This window comes from Vicugna pacos, chromosome 1, assembly GCF_048564905.1.
Source record: "Vicugna pacos chromosome 1, VicPac4, whole genome shotgun sequence".
Classification (NCBI taxonomy): Eukaryota; Metazoa; Chordata; class Mammalia; order Artiodactyla; family Camelidae; genus Vicugna; species Vicugna pacos.
In genome coordinates, this window is record NC_132987.1 from 124,262,466 (window position 1) to 124,279,756 (window position 17,291).

Genomic DNA, 17,291 nt, shown 5'->3' on the forward strand with positions numbered 1-17,291 from the left:
CCCGGGTTGGAACACGCATTTATTCAGGGAGGCCGGGGCGCGGGTTCACCAGGCGAAGAGCGGGCGGCTGTCCTCCTTGGAGAGCTCGCAGAGGCAGTTGAGCAGCAGCAGCGAGTCGCCCAGGAACTTGGGCGGCACCACGTCGATGACCAGCTTGCGCAGGGCGGCCGGGCTGCTGTGCAGCGGGTCGGCGCGCAGGTCGGGCCGCTGCTTCAGGATGCCGTAGGTGTTGATGAGGAACTCGCTGAAGGCCGGGTGCACGTCGCGGCTGTAGCCCAGCCTCTCCAGGCGCGCCGTCAGCGTCAGGTAGCGGTGCGTCAGCTCCCGCAGCTTCTTCTCGTCCACCGAGCCGTCCAGGGACTTGATGGACGTCTGGGGGCACACAGACGATGGTGGGCGGCGCCCCGCGACCCCACCAGGGAGGGGCCAGGGCGGGGACAGGGACCCAGGTTCCGTGAGCAAAGCCTGTAGATGGGAAACTGAAGCCCGGAGCCAAGCCGCCATCCCAGTGGAGACGGCCTTGCCCTCCAGGAGACCCCACCTCCGACATGGCAGGGGTCTCCACCCGCGCTGGGAGAAGGCAGCTTGCCAGGCAGAGCTGAGCCTCAAGGGCTCCGTGGCCCCAGAGCCATTCCTGAGACTGTCCCAGGCCACCAAAGGACAGGGCAGAAGCAGAGGTCCTCACAGCCCGCTCATTGCCTCCCCTGGCATGTGTGCCTCAGACACCACTCAGCCTCAACCAGGCCTGCAGGCGTATGGGCATCACAGGTCACAGGGCAGGAAGGGTATCCCCGGGCAGGGAGAGGACCCTGGGCAGGGAGGGGACCCTCTGGGGGCAGTGAGGGGACTCCAGGGCAGGGAGGGGGACACCCTGGGGCAGGGAGGGACCCCAGGCAGGATCGGGGGTTCCTGGGACAAGGAGGGAGCCCAGCCAGGCTACCTGCTTGATCTTCTCAGGGATGTTGGACACGGTGAAGCCATAGAGCCGGGTCACCCCTGGGAAGACATAGGCCAGGATGCGCCGGTCCAGCTGGAAGGCAATCTCCCCGACTATTCTCCCGTCCTTTTCAGTGCTGGTGAAGCTCTGGATCTCTGCAGGGGCGGGGGGTGTGGTGAGACTCCCCAAGCAGCCCAGATCCCAGGTCCTTTCTTCATCCCTCTAAAATGGACGTGAACACGTTAAAAGCCTGTTTTACAGCCCAGGATTGTTTTCTTTTTCCCCTTGTCACCAGCGAGTCTACCAGCACCTGGTCTGAGGTGACCACCCTGAGGCCCTGGCCCTATGACCAGGTGAACTTGGGATAGGCTAGGCGTGTCCCCAACCTGGGGGTGGGGTCCTGGGTCACTCAAGAACACATATGTAACACGTATGGGTCCGGTCTGTGTGGCTATGTGGAACGGTGAGGCTGTTTTGGCAACCCCTGTGCATCACACGCTGGTCTAATGTTTATTTGATAATCTGACTCTTTCTTTCCTACGTTGTGCAGAGGATTGCTGGATTGGCAGGAGATTCTAATTATATTTCCCCAACGTTACCCAGCACATCATCTACCCTCCCCTCCAAAACCTCAGACACCTGTGTCTGGCATTGTGGTTGGGTCAGAGGTAACTGGGCAGGGAGGGTCCTGGCGGCAGGGGCTCAAGCCCCTCACAGGGGCCCCGGAGGCCACCAGCTCCAGGCCGGCTACAGTTGGGCTGTGGCTGTCCTTGTCCCAAGGCCACCTCCTGTCCTTCTGTGACCTGAATCATCCTCAAGGTGACCTTCGAGGGGCCTCGGACCCCACTTACAGACAAAGGATCTGAGGCTGTAACACCACTTCCCAAGCACTTTTAAATATTTTATGAGATACAAAATTCACTCTTTTCAGGTATGCAGTGTGTATATTCAACAAGTTGTACAACCGTCACCACAATCTAACTCGAAAACAGCTTTATCACCCAGCAAAACCCCCGTAGCCATCAGCAGCCACTCACAAGTCTCTCCCCTGCAGCCTCAAATCTGCTTTCTATCCCTGTGAATTTATCCATTCCGGACATTTCATAGAAGTGGACTCGCACAATATGTGGTCTTTTGTGACCACTTCATTCACTCAGCATCATGCTTTCATGGCCCATCCACATTGTCACGTGTGTCAGAACTTCATCCCTATTTATGGCTGAATAACATTCCAGTGTGTGAGTACAACACATTTTGTTTACCCAGTCCTCCGTGAACAGGCATTCGGGCCATTTCCACTTTTTGGTTATTATGAATAGTGCTGCTGTGAACATTCATATAGAAACATTCATATTGTGTGGATAAATGCTTTCAGTTCTTTAGGCAACATACCTAGGAATGGAATTGCTCAGACACAAGATAACTCTATGTGCAGCGTTTTCAGAAACTGCTCAACTGTTTTCCACAGCAGCAATGTATGCGGGTTCCAGCTCCTTCACATCCTCCCTAACACTTGCCGTTGTCTGTCGTTCGTATTGCAAGCGCCCTAGTGGGTGTGCGTGTGTCTCACTGTGGTTTCCTTTTGCACTCACTGATGGCTGACGGTACTGAACATCTTCTCACGTGCTTATGGGGCTTGCTATGTCTTCTTTGGGGCAATGTCTCTTTAAGTTCTTTGCCCATTTTTAATTGCATTGTTTGTCTTTTTACTGTTGAGTTGTAAGAGTTCTCATATATTCTGGATACTATTTCCTTATCAGACACATGATATACACATATTTTCTCCTCTGCTGTGGGTTGACTTTTCACTTTCTTGAAATGTCCCTTTGAAGCACCAAAGTGCCTGATGTGTCTGTTTTTCCTTTTGTTGCTAGTGCCTTTGGTGCCACAGCCTAGAATCTATTCCCAAATCCAAAGTCATAAGATTTGTGTCTATGTTTTCTTCTAAGAGTTTTATGGTTTTAGCTCTTCTAGGTCTTTTAAGTCTTTGATCCATTTTAATTTTCATATGTGGTGTGAAGTCCAATTTCATTTTTTTGCATGTGGATATCCACTTTCCCAACATAATGTGTTGAAAAGATTGTTCTCTCTCCACTAAATTGTCTTGGTGCCTTGTCAAGCACCAATCCTATAAATGCATGTTTTTAAATGTAGGTACTGGGGATTGAACCTATTTGTACCACACTGTCTCTGTTACTGTAGCTTCATAGCAAAGTTTGAAACTGGGAAGTGTGAATCCTCCAATTTTGTTCTCCTTTTTCAAGATTTTTGCCTATTCTGAGTTCCGTGTATTTCCACACAGATTTTACAATCAGCATGTCAATTTCTGCAAAGAAGCTAGGTGGGATTTTGAATGGGATTTCATTGAAATTCATAGATCAATTTGGGGAGTTTTGTCATCTTGATAATATTAAGTCATTTAATCCATGAACAGGTTTTTTTCCATTTATTTAGGTTTTCTTTCATTAATTTCAACAATGTTTTGCAGTTTTTAGTGTACTCCTTCCTTAATCACTTTGCAAGGCTACAGAAATCACCCAGGAATTAAAGCTGAGAACCAGATGCATCACACAGAACCACGTTAGAGAAGGGGGCATGGAGGGGCAGGGCACAAACTCCTCCTTCGATGTTAGTATGTTTCTCTCATCAGGACTCAGTCTCTCTCCCTGCCCCCCACTCCAAAGCACAAATTAGGTGAAAGAAACAAGCTACACCTGAAATGATCTAGAAACCATTTGTCAGTCAACCTGGACCTTCCAAGATCCAGCCAAAAATCTATTCCTCAAAGAAAGGAGTCAATAAGATTGATAAACTTTAGCCAGACTTACTACAGAAGAAGAGAAAAGGCAAAAATTACCACTGTCAGAAGTTAGAGATGGCATCACCACAGAGTTTACAGACATTAAAAGGATAATAATGGAATATTAGGAACAATTTTATGCCAATAAATTTAACAATTTAAATGAAACAGACCAATTCTTTAAAAGATACGAAAGTTTGCTTCTGTCAGTGAACTACCAAAGCTCACTCAGGAAGAAATAGATCATCTGAATAGCTTTATACCAACCAAGGAAATTGAAGCTGTTGGGGCAGAGGGGTATGTCCCTACAAAGAAAGCTCAAGGTTCAGGTGGTTTCATTGGTGAATTTTACCAAACACCCAAGGAATAAATAGTGCCAATTCTACACAGACTCTTCTAGATAATTAAAGAGGAAGGGACACTTTCTGCCTCATTCGTTAAGGCTAACACTAACCTGATACCAAAACACACACAAAAAATGACATTATGAGAAAAGTATAGACCAGTGTTCCTCACAGACAGCAAAAATTCTTAACAAAAAGTTAGCAAATTGAATCCAACAATACAAAAAATATAATATATCATGACTAATATATCATGAGATTTATCTCAGGAATGTAAGGTTGGTTTATAATTCAAAAATCAATCAGTGTAATTTACCATGTTAACAGACTACAAATGAAAACCAAATGTTCATCTCAGCAGATGCAGAAAAAGCATTCAACAAAATCCAACATCCATTCATGGCAACTCAAAGCAAACAAGGAATTAAAAGGAACTTCCTCAAACAGATGAAGAGCATCCACAAAACTCAGCTAACACCATGCGTGCTGGTGGCAGACTGACACTCCCTGTAAGTCAGGGAAAGACAGCAGTGCCCACTGTCACCATTTCTATTCAACACTGTTCTAGCCAATAAAACAACAAAAGAAAGAAAGAAAGAAAGAAAGAAAGAAAGAAAGAAAGAAAGAAAGAAAGAAAGAAAGAAAGAAAGAAAGAAAGAAAGAAAGAAAGAAAGAAAGAGAGAAAGAGAGAAAGAGAGAAAGAGAGAAAGAGAGAAAGAGAGGAAGAAAGGAAGAAAGGAAGAAAGGAAGAAAGAAAAGGCGTACAGATTAGAAATGAAAAAATGAGTTTGCCTTTATTCACAAATGACATGATCATCTATCCTAAGGAATCTACACAAAAAGCTACTAGAACAAATATGTGGGTTCAGTTAAGTTTCAGGATAAAAGGTTGTATTTGTCAGGGTTCTTCAGAGAAACAGAAACAGAACCATGTGTGTGTTTATTATAAGGAATTGGCTCACGTGATTATGAAAACGAACAATTCCCAAGATCTGTGAGGGGGAATCAGCAAGCTGGAGACTCGGAAGTTGTTATAGCCCCAGCCTGAGTTAAAAGCCTGAGAACCAAAAGAACTAATAGTGTGATTATAGTCCAAAGGACCGGAGACTTGAGACCCAAGAAGAGCTGTTATTTCAGTTGCAATCCAAAGACAGTCAGGCAGGAGGAACTCTGTCTTACTTGGAAGAGAGTCAGCCCTTTTGTTCTGCTCAAGCCTTCAACTGATTGGATGAGGCCCACCCACATTAAGGAGGCAAATCTGCTTTACTCAGTCTATCAATTTAAATATTAAATTGATCCAAAAACATTCTCACAAAAATACCCAGAATAATGTTTGACCAAATATCTGGGCACCTAATGGCTCAGTCATGTTGGCAAATAAAATTAACCATCATAGAGTCAACATACAAAATCAACTGTGTTACTGTATGCCAGAAACAAATAATCAGAAATTCATACTAACAAAAAAATACTATTAATTATAGCATCAAAACCATGAAATATGAAGGGGTAAATTCAACAAAACTGTGTAATGTCTGTTCATAGAAAACCATAAAATACTGCTGAAAGACATTTTTAAAGAACGAAATAAATGGAGAAATACAGAGGGAAACCTTGGAGATACTGCAGGTTCCATTCCAGACCACCAGAACGTAGCAAATAGCACGAAAAAGCAAGTCACATGAACTTCTTGGTTTCTCAGGGCATATGAAGTTTCACTATACTGTAGTCTATCATGTGCAATAGCATTGTATCTAAAAATATATATACATAACTTAATTTTAAAATGCTTGATTGCTAAAAAATGCTAATCATCTTCTGAGCCTTCAGTGAGTAATAATCTTCTTGCTGGTGGAGGGTCTTGCCTCAGTGTTGATGGCGGCTGACTGATCAGGGTGGTGGTTCCTGGAGTCTGGAGTGGCTGCGACAATTTCTTTAAAAGGGTAACAGTGAAGCTGCCACATCGATTGACTCTTCCTTCCATGAACAACTTCTCTGTAGCATGCAATGCTGCTTCGTAGCAATTAACCGCTGGTAGAATTCTTTCAGAATTAAAGTTAGTCCTCTCAAACCCTGACGCTGCTTTATCAACCAAGTGTGTGTAGTAGTCTAGATCCTTTGTTGTCACTTCAGCAGTCTTCACAGCATCTTGCCCAGGAGTAGATTCCATCTCAAGAAGACACTTTTTTTGCTGATCGTAAGAAGCAGCTCCTCCTGTGCTGAGGCTTTGTCCTGAGACTGGAGCCGTGAGGGCCCATCTTCAGGCTCCACTTCCAGTTCCCCCGCTGCTCCCACCACGTCTGCAGCTCCTTTCTCCACTGAGGTCTTAAGCCCTCCAGTCACCCACGAGGCTTGGAATCCACTTCTTCTTCTTCCAAACTCCTGTTGGTGTTGACACTTGCACCTCTTCCCGTGAACCATGTTTTAATGGCATCTGGACTGGTGAATCCTTTCCAGAAGGTTTTCCAATTACTTTGCCCAGACCCATCAGCGGAATTGCTGTCTATGGCGGCTACAGGTTTACGAAGTGCGTTTCCTAAATAACAAGGCTCGACGGTCCACAGGATTCCTTGATCCACGGGCTGCAGAGGGGGTGTTGTGTCAGCTCAGAAACAACATGAATCCACTGTCCGTCTCCCTCAGAGCTCTGGGGAGACCGGTGTGTTGTCAGTGAGCAGTCATACTTTCAAAGGAATCTTTTTTTTCTGAGCAAGAGGCCTCAGTACTGACCTTAAAATATTCAGTAAACCGCGTTGTACACAAACGTGCGGTCCTCCGGGCTTTGCGGCTCTGTTTGCAGAGCACAGGCAGAGTTGACTGGGCATCGCTATTCGGGCCCGAGGATTTTCAGAGTGGTAGATGAGCACTGGCTTCAACTTAGAGTCACCAGGTGAGACATCAAAGGTCACTGATCACAGATCACCATAACAAAGACAGTAATAATGGGAAAGTTTGAAACACTGCAAGAGGTACCAAAACGTGACAGACGTGAAGTGGGCAAATGCTGTTGGAAAAATGGCACTGACAGACTTGCTCAAGTTAGAGTTCCCACGACCTTCAATCTGTGAAAAATGCAGTATCTGCGAAGCACAGTGAAGCAAAGTGCTATGAGATAAGACATGCCTGGGCGGTGCTCATGGCTCTGAAGATGCAATGTTGTTAAATGCCTCTTCTCTGAAAGTTGATCTACGTGACCTGGAGGTCCGGGACAATGCCAATCAGAATCCCAGGAAGCTTTTTTTGTAGAGATGGGCGAGTCGTTTCTAAAATTTGTATGAAAATGCAAAGGTCCTAGAATAGCCAGAACAACTTTGAGGAAAAGGACAAAGTTGAAGAACTTAGACCCTCTGATTTGCGGTCTTACTATAAAGCCACAGTGACTAAGACAGTGTGTGTTGGAACCAATATGGACACAGATAAATGGGACAGCCTGGGGAATCCAGAGACACACATACTAGGACAACGATTTGTGATAAAGGCGTCAACGCAATTCAATGGGAAGAGAATAATCTTCTTAAACACTGGGTTTTCCCAGGCATTCGGGACCAGAGTTTCCAGAGATGCGGCCACTGAATATTTACCTTTAAAAGGTTCTAGTGGTGATTAATGTGAACCTATCTGTAAGTATCAATCTTCAGAATTTGGGGCCTCAGCCTTCCAGGAACCACGGCCTTCGGGAGATTTTTATTACCCACCGGAGTCCTGTATAGTGGGTCTCAGCAGGGGCTGCCTTGTGCTGAGCTGGGGAGCGAGAGGGAGGGACGTGGGGCTAGAGAGGGATTGGCACCCTCCGGTCACAGCAAGGTGGGAGACAAAGACTGCGCAGCCAGTAAAACCCCCAGCTGTGGCGAGAACGCGGCCTCTGCTGGAATTCTGTTTTCATAATAAAATACATAATCTTATTAAAAATAATAAAGGCATATGGTAAAAAAATTTTAACACTGGTGCTGGGAGAAGTGGATACCTAATGCAAACCTCATACCACACGAAAGTTAACTTGAAATTGAGCAGAAACCTAAATGTAAAACCAAAACCTATAAAACTTCCGGAAGAGAGTACTGGAGAGGATGTCTGCGACCTCCGTTTTGTCAAGGATTCCTTGAGTAGGACACAGAAAGTGAGAATGCATATGAAAGAAAAAACCCAGTGAACTGGACTTCATCAAACTAGTGTTGCTCTTCAAAAACCACTGTTAGGAAGACGGAGCAGCCAGACTGGGAGCCCATGTCTGCAAAACATAGACCCCCAAAAGGCCGTGTCCAGAATACACAAAGGACTCTCACAACTCAGTCATAAGGTGAGCAACTCATTTTTTCAAATGGCCAACGATTTGAACAGACGCAGCACCAGACCCGGCCTCCCGGGCACACTCTCCTCCTGCTGCGGACGGATGAGGGTGGAGGAGCCGCGCCACGACCACCCTCCCAGCTGCCGGCCGCCCCGCCTGCCCTGGCCGCGTACCGTTAAGATAGTAGCTCCTCCTGGTCCGGTCCCCGGAGGGCAGGCTACTCTCCGAGAAGCACACCCTCTTGGGCCGGACCACCTCCCTGGGCTCCAGCAGGGTCTTGTCCACCAGCGGGTCCTGGGAGGGGCTGAGGAGCGGGGACAGCTTCCTGTTGGAGCCACGGGGCACACGCAGCTCCGCCGAGTCGAGGAAAGCCTTGAAGGGCGCCTGGGCGGAGGTGGCACACCCCGGGGACGCGTCATCCTCGCTGGAGAGGGGGGCGTGTGAGCACAGCAGGTCCTCCAGGGAGGACGTCTGCAGCTGGGAGGGGGCCTCGGGGACACCGGTGAACCTTCCAAAGTCTGGAACTGGGGCAAGGAGGAAAGGGGGGAGAGGTCAGCTGATGTCCCTGAAATAGCCAAGAAGCGAGGAGACGGCTCTGGGAGCACTCGCAAGCCAGCCCGAGCTCTGACACCTGCGCACGCTCCCCAGGTAGGGGATGGGGTGGGGGACGCCCCACCCACTCCAGACGCTTCCCCCCGCCCATGCACCCACACACTCTGTACTGTACTGTGACTGTTTACGCTCCGAAATCTTACCCAAATGGTGTCATCTGACGTGTTTTACTCTGAAACATACCTTTTAGCTGTAGCTTTCTCTTCGATATTTACCCACGGTGAGTGGGTCATTCGGTAGCTGGATGGTTCACTTAACCATTTCCTGACACATGTGCACACCCACACAGACACACCCACACAGACACACCCACACACACACAGACACACCCACACAGACACACCCACACACCCACACAGACACACACACACACACACACAGACACACCCACACAGACACACACACACACACACACAGACACACCCACACAGACACACCCACACACACACAGACACACCCACACAGACACACCCACACACCCACACAGACACACACACACACACACACAGACACACCCACACAGACACACACACACACACACACAGACACACACACACAGACACACACACACACACACACACAGACACACCCACACAGACACACCCACACACCCACACAGACACACACACACACACACACACACAGACACACCCACACAGACACACACACACACACACACACACATTTTTTACCCATCGCCCTACTGATGCACGCGGGGCTGTTTCCAGGTCTCCTTGCAAAGCAAAGCCGTGCTCAGCAGCCTTCGTGGGCCTCCCCGCCACGGCCAGTGCCGTCTGCTGAGGGCACCTGGGCCCAGGGGTGTGTGTGCTTCAACCTTCTTGCTCTCTCCAGCCACGGTGGTATCTCCACGACCACCAGCCACTTCACCAGGGCGTGGCAAGCTTGGGCCAGGCTAATGGTGACACGTGGCTTTTGCCCAGTCCCTGGTGGCGTCGAGCACCTCCTCACGCGTTCTCTGGCCTTTCAGGCTTCGTCTCCATGAACTCTGTGTGCTCACTGTTTTGGCTGGCTGGTCTTTTAGGGTTACACGCACCTGTTCTTTTTATATTCTGCGTACTAATCTCTTGTTGATGAAATGCCTTGTGTCTTCTCCCAGTGGGTGCCTTGTTTATACTTCAACCTTTTTTAATGCTAATTATTCTCATGTGGAATTTTTAAAACTTTAATGTATTTCACTAAATTTTCATCTGATTTAACAAATTTTAAAATAAGTTTTAACATATCGATTCTTTTGTGGTTTATGAAATCCTCTTCTATCTCCATGTCATAAATTTATTCTCCTAGCAATAATGCAAATATATATTTGAGCAACTGTTTTTTAAGATTTATACTGAAAAATTATATCCTAAAATGTGCCTACTCAGGAACAAACTGATCTATCCCCACGATACTTCCCCAGGGGAAAACAAATGTTCAAAAGAAGGAAAGTCGTCAGAATGTGTGCCTTTTTTTTTTTAATTTTGTTTTTGTTTTTATTTTGGGGGAGAGGAAACTCGGCTTATTTATTGACTTATTTATTGCAGCGGAGGTACTGGGGATTGAGCCCGTGCTCTAAGCACATGCTCTACCACCAAGCTCTTCCCTCCCCCGTGTCCTGCCTTCTGACCACAAGGCCAGCACAGTCAATCCTGGCGGCCCCTCTCAGGGCGTTACCTCCTCCTGCCCCAGCCAACCACACGGCCCAGAAACTGTCAGCGAGACACCTTTCAGGAGTCACCAAGCATTTGGATCAAAGATCCCCAGAGCTGGGCTCTCCCCGCAATTGGGCCCCAGAGAAGACTGGAGCCCTGTGCCCAGGACACAGATTCTCCAAGGGGAGGTGGGCTGTCCCAGCAGTGCTTGAGGGCTGGACAACCTTGCCTCATGGAAGAGCCACATCCATGACCCAGTTTTCAACGGACTGTTGTGTGGCCAGGTGGTTTGCACTTTGCTTTAGTTTCTATTTAGTGAATTGTAACTCCCTTCTGTTGCTCCCAAGCCTTAATAAAGTTGTGTCAAACATTAAAAAGAATTTTTAAAATCCCCAGTCAAGTCCAAATGTTCAGGTTACATTATAATAAAATTATAAATGAATAACAAGAGTCAATAGAAAATTCCATCTCAGAATTAAAAGCATTCTCTTCAGTAATGATCAGATCAAGGAGAATATAAAAATAGGAAAAAATAATTATTGAGAAATATTTAAAATCAGAACACTATGTATTAAGACACCAGTATATTTTAAATTGTAGAGTAAAATTAGCAACTTAAATCCTTTAATTACTTTTAAAACATCAAAAAATTAAACATTCACATGGACATGAATTCTTAAAGAAAGAAAAGCTAGAAAATGACAAAAAAGACAGCAGAAATAAACGTGAAACACTCCACAGAGTCCTGTGAGACAGCAGAGCTGTGGGAAGCTACTTTAGAGAAAAAGAAAGCATAAAGGAATTAAATTTTACCTCAATAGAGGTGTTTAAAAAAGTGAATTAAATTGGAACTGAGAAAAGTGATAAAAGAATGACTAGAAAGATAATGTTCAAATTATGAAAGTATCCTTTACATGTGAATATTAGTTGCAACTTTTAATAAAAGGAGACATTTTCTGGGAAATTATTTTTAAATGACTCAGGAAGAAGGAGAGAACCTAAATGGACCAGTGAGCACAAGGAAACCCTGGAAGGCACAGACTCGCAATGACCCAGAGGGCTGCAGGCCTGCGTGGTTCGTGGGTGACTTCTTTCAAGCTCAGTAAGTATGAACTGTTTATTCATAACCCCTTCATCATGTAAATGAGGCTGGAACACTGAACAGTCGAAAGATGCTTGATTATTAAGGTCATAAATTTGCCACAGCTCCAACATCAGATCGCTGTAAGGATAACCCACAGGAAGAAAACCGAGCCCACGTGCACATGGGAACAGAGTCCAGAGACCCCAGCTGAAGCCCCACCAAACAGATGGCACCACAGGCCCAGCGCAGGCCCAGGGCCCAGGGGTCGCCCCAGGAAACTGCGTAATGAGACCCACCAACAGCCCGAGGGGAGTAGCAGAGGCACCGCCACTGATGCCGAAACGAGGTCATAAAGATCGAGCAAAACGAGCCGTTTCTCAACATTTTTGTTCTTTAAAAGTAAGGACTAGAAAGACGTCCCCAGCACCCAGCCTGCACCCCCGGGCAGACGGGGCTGTCACTGCCCACCACGCCGAGGAGGAAGGGGGACAGGCCGCCGACGCCAGCGGTCCTGGGAGTATGGGGAAAAAGACAGGAAAAAATAACAAGCATGTGTGCTGTCAAGCTCATTTAAACTGACCATACCTCAATTTTTAAAAATCTCATTTAAAACAAGTGTTTGTAAATAGAGCAGCTACAGACTCAGAAAACGTCGGAGAACAAATTGAAAACCTTAGTAGAATGAAACAGTTATGTAGAGGCTGGACACACGACAAATCCTCCCAGAATCCAGCCGCGCTGGCACCTGAGACAAGCGGGAGAGGGGCCGGCCCATCCCGCGGGACAAAGTGCTCCGGGGCAGACTCAGTGATCAGTGTGGAAGAGCTAGTTGTGAGAAACAGCTAAAGAGACTCGAAGAAGCCGAGAGCCAGAGCAGCTTAATGAAACCATAGTGGGAGAAATCTTCCTCTGGGTAAATGTGAGAAAACAAACGTGAAAAGGAATCACCCTACCTCCTGAGCCAGCGATTCCACCTTCTAAGGAAGGAAACCTGCTATAAAGTGCTTTTTGCATTGGTGTTTATCTCAGGGTAAGAAAGAAGAACGGAATTTCAGACATAAGGAGAGAGTTCATTAAACAGGCTCATGTGATTTTGGAATATTACACAGCCATTTAAAAGCACATTTATAACTATACAGAAATAACTGTATCGAGATATAACAGAGAAAGAGGCAAAGGAAATACTCAAAACTACTTAAAATTAGCAGACGGCCCACCCAGGACACCAGAGCCGAGGGGACAGTGAAGGCTCTGGTGACGCCAGGGCCCTGCTCATCCCCTCCGTCCCTTTGAGGACATGCGTCAGCTGCGGACTCAGAGACCCCGGCGAGGCTGTCTCACCCTCGGCGGAAACAGACGTCTATCTGGTGACGTGGGGCTGGGAGATGAGGCGGGGAGGCCTCACTGTGGTGTGTAGAGGCCGCAGCCTCCCCAGGAGAGCATTCCGGGTCTGTTTTAACTTTCAGCTGCACACAGCCGTTGACCCGAGGGCCAACGGCTAGCCAGCCACAGCCCACGGCAGCACGCAGGCAGGAGGCCGTCTGTGGTCACGGGACTGCAAGGGCGCTGCCTGTGGTGGGGTCCGGACCAGAGGGTGGCAGTGAACCGCCGGGATAGTCCGCCCCCCAAGGGCCCCGTTTAGGCGCCAAAGGACCCATAGCACCATGTGAATATCCACCAAAACCCTTGGAAAGGAACCTGAGAGAACCCTGACGGTGGCTGCCTTTGGGCGTGGGGCCAGGAGCACAGGCTCGGCCTTGGGGTGTTTATCAGTCTGCCCTGAGTGATGCTTTTGAAAGAGAAAAAACAGTTTTTAAAGCACATTCTGTTTCAAGTGCAGACACAAAGGGACTGGTGGACCACGAGCCATTGCTGTGCAGTGGCACCTTCTGTCTGTGACCTTGAGCTGCTCCAAGAACCCCTGCTGGTTCTCCAAACTCCAGGGCCAAGGCGAAGGCCTAGGCTGCACCTTCTGCAGAAGGCTGAACCCTGGGCATCGAGGTGGCCCACGGTGACCCTGGCCCACACCCTGTGGCTGAGGCCCCACGGCCTCTCTGTGGAAGGCTTGGTGGCCTCAGGCTGGCCAGGGGCTGGGGCTCCTCCCAAGACTGGTGTCCAGCAGGTTCTAGGCTTGCCCACGGGCAGGGGTGCTGGCTACAGTCCCAGAGACTCTGCCCTGACTCGGACTCTGACAGGGACAGCCTGGCCTGAGCAAGGGCCTGCACCTCGCCCAAAGCCCACCCTTCCAGCCTAGGGAGGCTAGGAGTGAGGGAGCCCAGAGAGCCTGTCCCCTGCTGACCACATGTTTGGATCTGAGCCTGGAGGGGAGGACCCAGAAAGACTCAGTTCTTGGGACAAAGGGTGACAAAGCAGCATGAGGCACGTGACTCAGAGGCTGTCATAGCATAGACGAGGCCTGGGGACAAGTGCCTTTTTCAGCCACTGTCCACTAGGCGTCCCCTGCAGGCTGAGAAGCAGCCCTGGCCCTTTGCAAGACATCACACCCAGGACACAGCACCATGAGGCCAGTCGCTCCTCCACAGGTGCCCGATGCCAGCTTGTGCCTTGGCCACCAGTGGGGGCTCAGACCATGGGCCCCAGGGTTTCTCCAGCTGCCACTTCTCTTCCCACCGTCCCCCCACAGGACCCCCTGCTGGTCTGAGCTCCCTCCTCAAGGGCCCCTCGAGGCTGGAGGCGTGGAGATGCTGTGAGGGACTCTCGCAACCTGGGACATGCTCGCCCTTGGGGCTCTGCGCCCACGAGTTTTGTGCAGGGGGCTGATGGGTGACACTGACCGCAGCTAGGAGGCCATTGCCATGCTGGCTCAGAGGCCGTGCAGGCATTTGGGTGGACTCCAGGGAGTGACCACACCCAATGCAGATCCCAGTGGCCAGTCCTCAGAGCACCCGGACATCCCACTGGGGAACCGGCAGCTTTGGGAGCAGCTGCTACAATGGAAAAACACCTCACACCCAAGTTCACAGGGCACCGGCGCGGCATCCACCCACCCTCACCATCGCACAGCTGGGTGGCCAGGCAGTGAGAGTGACCACCTACTCCAGGGGACATGGCGCTCGCCAGGTCCCAGGGCTCCTCCGGCAGCAGGGGCCCTGTCTGGAGTCCACACCCCAACCACACAGAGACCAGGCTCATGGCAACCACCGTGCCCCAGCTCACACTCTCCACATGTGAAGAGAGCATTTTCTCACAAAAAAGTTTAAAGCAGAACCAACGACTTCTGCAGAAAGTGATCAAAGTCTGTCTTTCCTGTGAAGTCACAGAAGGCTTGAGTGGCTTCTACACTTACTTCCACCAATGGCTGCTTCCCGCCCCGGTGCAGCTCAGCCACGTGACTGCCTTGGTGGACGGCTGGTGCGGTTGGCACACAAGATGCCATGGCTGGGACAAGCATGCGGGGCCCAGGGGGGCGAGGCCCTCAGGGCCCAGAGGAGGAGCCGGCTGCCAGGCCCACCTGACCCCCCAGGACTGTGACCCTCAGCGGCCACTACGGACAGAGTCCCACCCTCCCACGTGAGTAACCTGCTGCCCGTTCTCCAGGGGTGGCCTTGGTGGCCTAGAGACAGGGGACACACAGGACACACAGCGGGGTGAGCAGCTCGGCCCCGGTCCGCCCAGGCCTGGGGCTCACCTGCACTCCCGGGGGAGCAGTCCTCAGGGTAGGCAGGCACCCTGGGGAAGAGGGGGTCGCGGGCCCCTGGCCCCCCTCTCTCCTGGCAGCCCTCCCGGAGCAGGCGCTTCAGCATCTGGTTCTCCTTCAGGAGGCGCACCTGCTTCTTGAGGTCGGCGTTCTCGCTCACGAGCCTGTTGAGCAGCTCGCTGCCCTCGGCCATGGCCGTGTCCGTCCACAGGTGCTCACGTGCAGGCCTGCCGCCCCATGGAGGTGGAGATCGGAGCCCAAGACGCTCCAGAAATGCCGAGACCACGGAGTTCCAGCCACCCGGCCTTCCGCGGCCTTGTGATGTCGCCTTAAAGAGGCAGCAATGGTGTCCTTCCCGCCTTCCCCTGCCTCCTGGCCCCCGGCCACGCGGAGCACCGCCCACAAGCAAGCAGAGGAGGGCATGTGAGCAGCGGGACCGGGCAGATTCCAGGGTGGGGGCTGAGACTCACGCAAGGAGGGCACCCCAGCAGAGGGAACAGCAGGTGCCAAGGCCCGAGGCAGGAGCCTTCCAGTGCATTCTGGGAACCCAGGGCTGAGGGAGACGTCCACAGGCCTGGTGGGGCTCCTGCCTTCACTGAGCGACCCTGTCAGCCACCAGCCTGCAGTGTGGCTCCCTGACCCTTTCCCCCTGCAGGGCCAGCCGAGCCCACAGAGGCAGGTGGTCGTCCCCTAGAAGCTGGACAGAGAGTGTCTGGCCTGCAGACTCTTATTCCAGTGCACCCCTGGGATGCACATTTGAGGGAGAAGGAGACAGTGGGTGCAGAGGGAGGCAGGCCCAGGGTGCCCCCGACAGCTCCCATAGCCCACGGAGCACTGGTGGACTCCGGGGAGGCCACCTGCTGACTGCACTCCCCGAAGGATCCAGGCAGCACCTCAGCCTCCTCACACGGACCACGAGCACTGAGTGTCTGGGACACTGACCTTTACTGGACCTGAGGGCCCCCAGCCAGGGCACAGGGTCGTGTGGACCAACCACACACGCAGTCCCACCAAAGTGCGACTCCAGTCGCATTGGTGTGACCACCGTGAATCCCACCCCTACCCTTTCACTCACTACCCATAAGGTAAACTCAGCACTGTGTCCTGAGGAAGGACAGAGCCCAGAAAAGGAACAGCACGTCCTCCCTCCCCTTCAGCCCTGATGCCCACCCAGGGAGGAGAAGCAGCCTCCAGGCGGAGCACAGCCTTTAGGTCCCCCAGACCAACTGCTCAGGTAGTCACCTCAGGGCAGAAATCCTCGGGTTGGCTGGCAGAGAAAGGATCCCTAAGTCCCAGCCACCCCTTCTGCATCCCGGGAGAGCGGGAATGCAGACAGTGGGAATGCGGACAGCAGGAACGCGGACAGTGCCCACTGAGGAAGGCAGGCAGGGGCCTCCAGGATCCTGAGGACAAGGCCAGGGCGCGCGAACGGCTCCCTCTGCTGCCTCCAACCCTCACAGTTCTTTCCCACCCCAAGAAAGCCCTCTCCAGGGTCCTGCCAGCCGGGGACCTGCCAACATCCGTCCTGTTTTCTGGTCCTGATGCACTGCTCTTTTAATACACTCAACGTGCTAAGTTTAGGCTTTTTCTATGTTCGTGAGAGAAATTGATCTGTCTCCTTTTCTGGCCATGACTTGGTCTGGTTTTGCTATCAAGGTCATAGTGGCCGTATAGTGATTCGCAAAGGGTTCTCTCCTCCATTTTCTGGATATTTGTGTTAGACTGTTATTTCTCTTAAATGTTTGATAAATTCACCAGCAAATCCGTGTGAACCTAGAGTTTTCTTCTGGGGAAGTTCTTAACTTCTAATTCAATTTCTCAAATAGACGTAAAGTTACTTAAAATTTCCATTTTCTCTTACGCCCATCTAGATAACAACTATCTTTCAAGGAGTTTGTCCACGTCATCCCAATGGT

The 17,291-nt window shown here is 50.3% G+C and overlaps 1 protein-coding gene across 1 annotated transcript; it reads right to left on the reverse strand.

The window, feature by feature from the left end:
- SPATC1L (spermatogenesis and centriole associated 1 like) lies at positions 1-15,689 on the reverse strand. Its single transcript, XM_006204937.3, has 4 exons — positions 15,367-15,689; positions 8,543-8,893; positions 941-1,092; positions 1-372 (listed from the first exon to the last, which is right to left on the reverse strand). The coding sequence occupies exons 1-4, from the start codon at positions 15,566-15,568 to the stop codon at positions 46-48; spliced, it is 1,032 nt and encodes a 343-aa protein (XP_006204999.1). The 5' UTR covers positions 15,569-15,689; the 3' UTR covers positions 1-45.
- Positions 15,690-17,291: the final 1,602 nt, after the last annotated feature.